A 3,379-nucleotide genomic window follows, 5' to 3' on the forward strand; every position below is an offset into this window, starting at 1 on the left:
CCAGCTCATATGAGGACCACCATGTGGTTACAAGTAGCCCCAGCTCATATGAGGACCATGTAGTTACATACAAGTAGCCCCAGCTCATATGAGGACCACCATGTGGTTACATACAAGTAGCCCCAGCTCATATGAGGACCACCATGTGGTTACATACAAGTAGCCCCAGCTCATATGAGGACCATGTGGTTACATACAAGTAGCCCCAGCTCATATGAGGACCATGTGGTTACATACAAGTAGCCCCAGCTCATATGAGGACCACCATGTGATTACATACAAGTAGCCCCAGCTCATATGAGGACCACCATGTAGTTACATACAAGTAGCCCCAGCTCATATGAGGACCACCATGTGGTTACATACAAGTAGCCCCAGCTCATATGAGGACCACCATGTAGTTACATACAAGTAGCCCCAGCTCATATGAGGACCATGTGGTTACAAGTAGCCCCAGCTCATATGAGGACCATGTGATTACATACAAGTAGCCCCAGCTCATATGAGAACCATCATGTAGTTACATACAAGTAGTCCCAGCTCATATGAGGACCATCTTGTATACAAGTAGCCCCAACTCATCCCCACCATGTTGTTACATGTAGTCCCATCCCATGTAGTGACACTTTCAGCTATTGTGGTGCCGTGACGATGACAATGGATGATTATGGACATGAAACTCACAGTATTACTTAAATTAAGAGACCACATGCAGTACAGCAGAGTCCCATGTTGGACACCAGTGACACACCAACCTGCATGTCCACCGCCATCTTGTCGGTCTCCATCTGGAACGATCCATGACGTGTCTTCCTGTTAATTATCATGTCATGGGATCAAACATTACGGCAACATGGAAGGACCATTTCTAAATAATAAAAAATGTAATGGGCAGGTTTTTATGGAGGTCACGTTGTTGAAGGGGATATCACATGAAAACTTTGACAAGTGCCTGAAAGAGGTGAGTTGAGCACTATGGTTGTCAACTACGCATGTTGGAGAGTAACAGAGAGATTCTAGAATATATCTCAGAGAGTAATACGGCATCACAGAAGGGACATTTTGAGGAACCGGAATGTGACGGGCAGGTAGGTGTCATAATTTGGGAATTGCTTGGAAACAGTTGATTTGTGTGCTATGGTTGTGGATCACTGCATGTTGGTGAGATAATAATATTGGTGACAGTATGCCTCATACAGTATTATGCTGCTAAACTGATGACATGTGATGTCACGGGTTTGAGACTGGGTCTAGACCAGTGTTTCTCAAACTTTTTCAGACCGAGGACCACTTTGTCCCCCCCAAAAATGATCAGGGACCACCTGTCAACTGAATTGGCTGTTGACGGGTGATAATTTGTCACTGCTAATTTTGATGCAGATCTCTTACTTTTTATTCACATTATAAGCATGTCTCATTGTGTTGAAAACATGAAAATGTTACAAATGTAGCCACGGACCACCTGAGCTCTGTCGTGGACCACTAGTGGTCCCCGGACCACACTTTGAGAAACACTGGTCCTAGACTGCACTGTGCAGGAAGACCTTGGTTACATTTAGAATTCACCAGCAGAGGATTTCATCAACAGAACCATACTTTTCTAATGTTTGACTTATTATATAGTAATAATAAAACATTTCTTACCCATGTACAAATAGTGGTTCATTAAGTGTTCAAGATTAGTTCAAGTGCTACAAAAAGCGTTCACTATTATAAATTGTTACCAATTTCACCATTGGAAGAGGCAGTAATGATACCTAGCATGCACAAGGCCCTGTAGCTTAAAGGGGTAGGGGGGTGCACACAACACACACACGCTCACGCACACAGAACGATACAGCTGGTTAGGCTTAGTTCCCATTGGTGGGCATTAGTCTATTTTATTTCTCAATACTAGGTAGGTGGCAGACTTATGATGGGAGGCTTATGGNGAGGTCAAGGGNGCATTGGGAGGCTTATGATGAGGTCAAGGGGGCATTTGTTCTTTCTTGTGAGGAGGGGCACTCCTGAAACATGTCTGGAGACTGCAGTGGGGTTCCTGATTTAAGAACTTGCTTGGTGTCACAATGTAGCAAAACGTTCCTCAAGAGGCCTTCTGGTATGTTTGCTACCATTTGGTGGGCATGTTGGACCAATTCTCCAATCGTGATGATGTTTTCCCAGCACAGAGAATCTCCCTCTCAGCTGTCATATGTGGACTCATGACTTGTGAACACAACCAGAGAAAATTGAATATTGTACGAGAACGGTCACTAGCTGGTGGCCAGGAGTGGCACTGCAGCTATGTTATTGCAGCCAAGTAAATAATGGGTCCCAATGGGGATGTATGCTTCTTATAATTGTATCTGCCCGTGTATTTTTCCCCTGGAAATAATGAAGTTGCGTTCGATAGATAGGAGTAAGTGAAAGCATTTGCCGACATGTTTGCATCTTGTCAAGTGTTAGATTCGTGAAAATGACCCTTAGGCCTGTTTAAACTATAGCAATGACATAACACGTGACAATCGACTTTACGGCACTTGGCCATTTGTTTTGTAGTTTTGTAGTTTTCAGTCTGACTTCAGATGGCGATGTGTTTAAGTTATGTTGTTATTGTTGCGGACATCTGTTATTGCATGTAAGGTGGTGGAAAAGCGGTAAGTGTTACCGTAATGGGGTAAAGGAAATGACAGCACTCATCCCTAAGAATTTGGGCACCTTCAATTAACATGTTGGACGGTGGTGGTGGAGGGGGGTTTGAGTTGTGTGACCGTAGATGTCTCTGCAAGGATCAGTCAGAGTACGTCTCTTGTCAGCTCGGGTCGTGAATAGTCGCAGAGATTCCTCAGCCAGCATGTATTAGCCGAATGCTAGCGTGTTGCAGGACAAAACTAACAAGTCTTTGGGAGAACGAAGTCATGTCAGGAACCTTTAACTTCACTTCTAATACAACTTCCATGATAAGGTACAGAATGTGCACACATCTTTACAAACCAGAGAACAGAACCGTCACAAATCCCTGCTGAGCCATTTAGCCCAATAGGCTCCCATTCATCTTTCACTTGGCTGCGTTCGCCAACGGGGCTATAATGGGAGTCAATGGTAGATACCTTTCTCAAAGCTTAGAGATTCTCTGACACAACAGTGTGATCAGCCCCAGACCACTGTCACCTGATGGACACCTGATCCACCTAGTCCTACCTTCCTCCCCCTGATAACAAGAACCATTCTGATTCCGATTCCAAATCACACCCACCCTGGGCTCCTCCTTAATGTTCTGACACTTCTCATTGGCCCATCCCCTAACCCCTGCCTCCTTGTGTTCTGAGGAAGTTAGAATCTAACTTAGATGTCACTCTGCTGCTGTTTCTCACAGTGTGCACTTGTTGTTTGGAAGAGT

At 44.5% G+C, this 3,379-nt stretch overlaps 1 protein-coding gene across 1 annotated transcript in view; it reads left to right on the plus strand.

Annotated features, from left to right (window-relative positions):
* Nucleotides 1-3,154, plus strand: part of LOC134446537 (tripartite motif-containing protein 16-like) — a 34,851-nt gene extending 31,697 nt beyond the window's left edge. The window contains exon 10 of the mRNA XM_063195901.1: nt 3,125-3,154. Coding sequence (XP_063051971.1) covers nt 3,125-3,154 — 30 coding nt within the window. The remainder of the gene's footprint in view (nt 1-3,124) is intronic.
* The last annotated feature ends 225 nt before the right edge of the window (nt 3,155-3,379 follow it).

Source organism: Engraulis encrasicolus, chromosome 3, assembly GCF_034702125.1.
Source record: "Engraulis encrasicolus isolate BLACKSEA-1 chromosome 3, IST_EnEncr_1.0, whole genome shotgun sequence".
Taxonomy (NCBI): domain Eukaryota; kingdom Metazoa; phylum Chordata; class Actinopteri; order Clupeiformes; family Engraulidae; genus Engraulis; species Engraulis encrasicolus.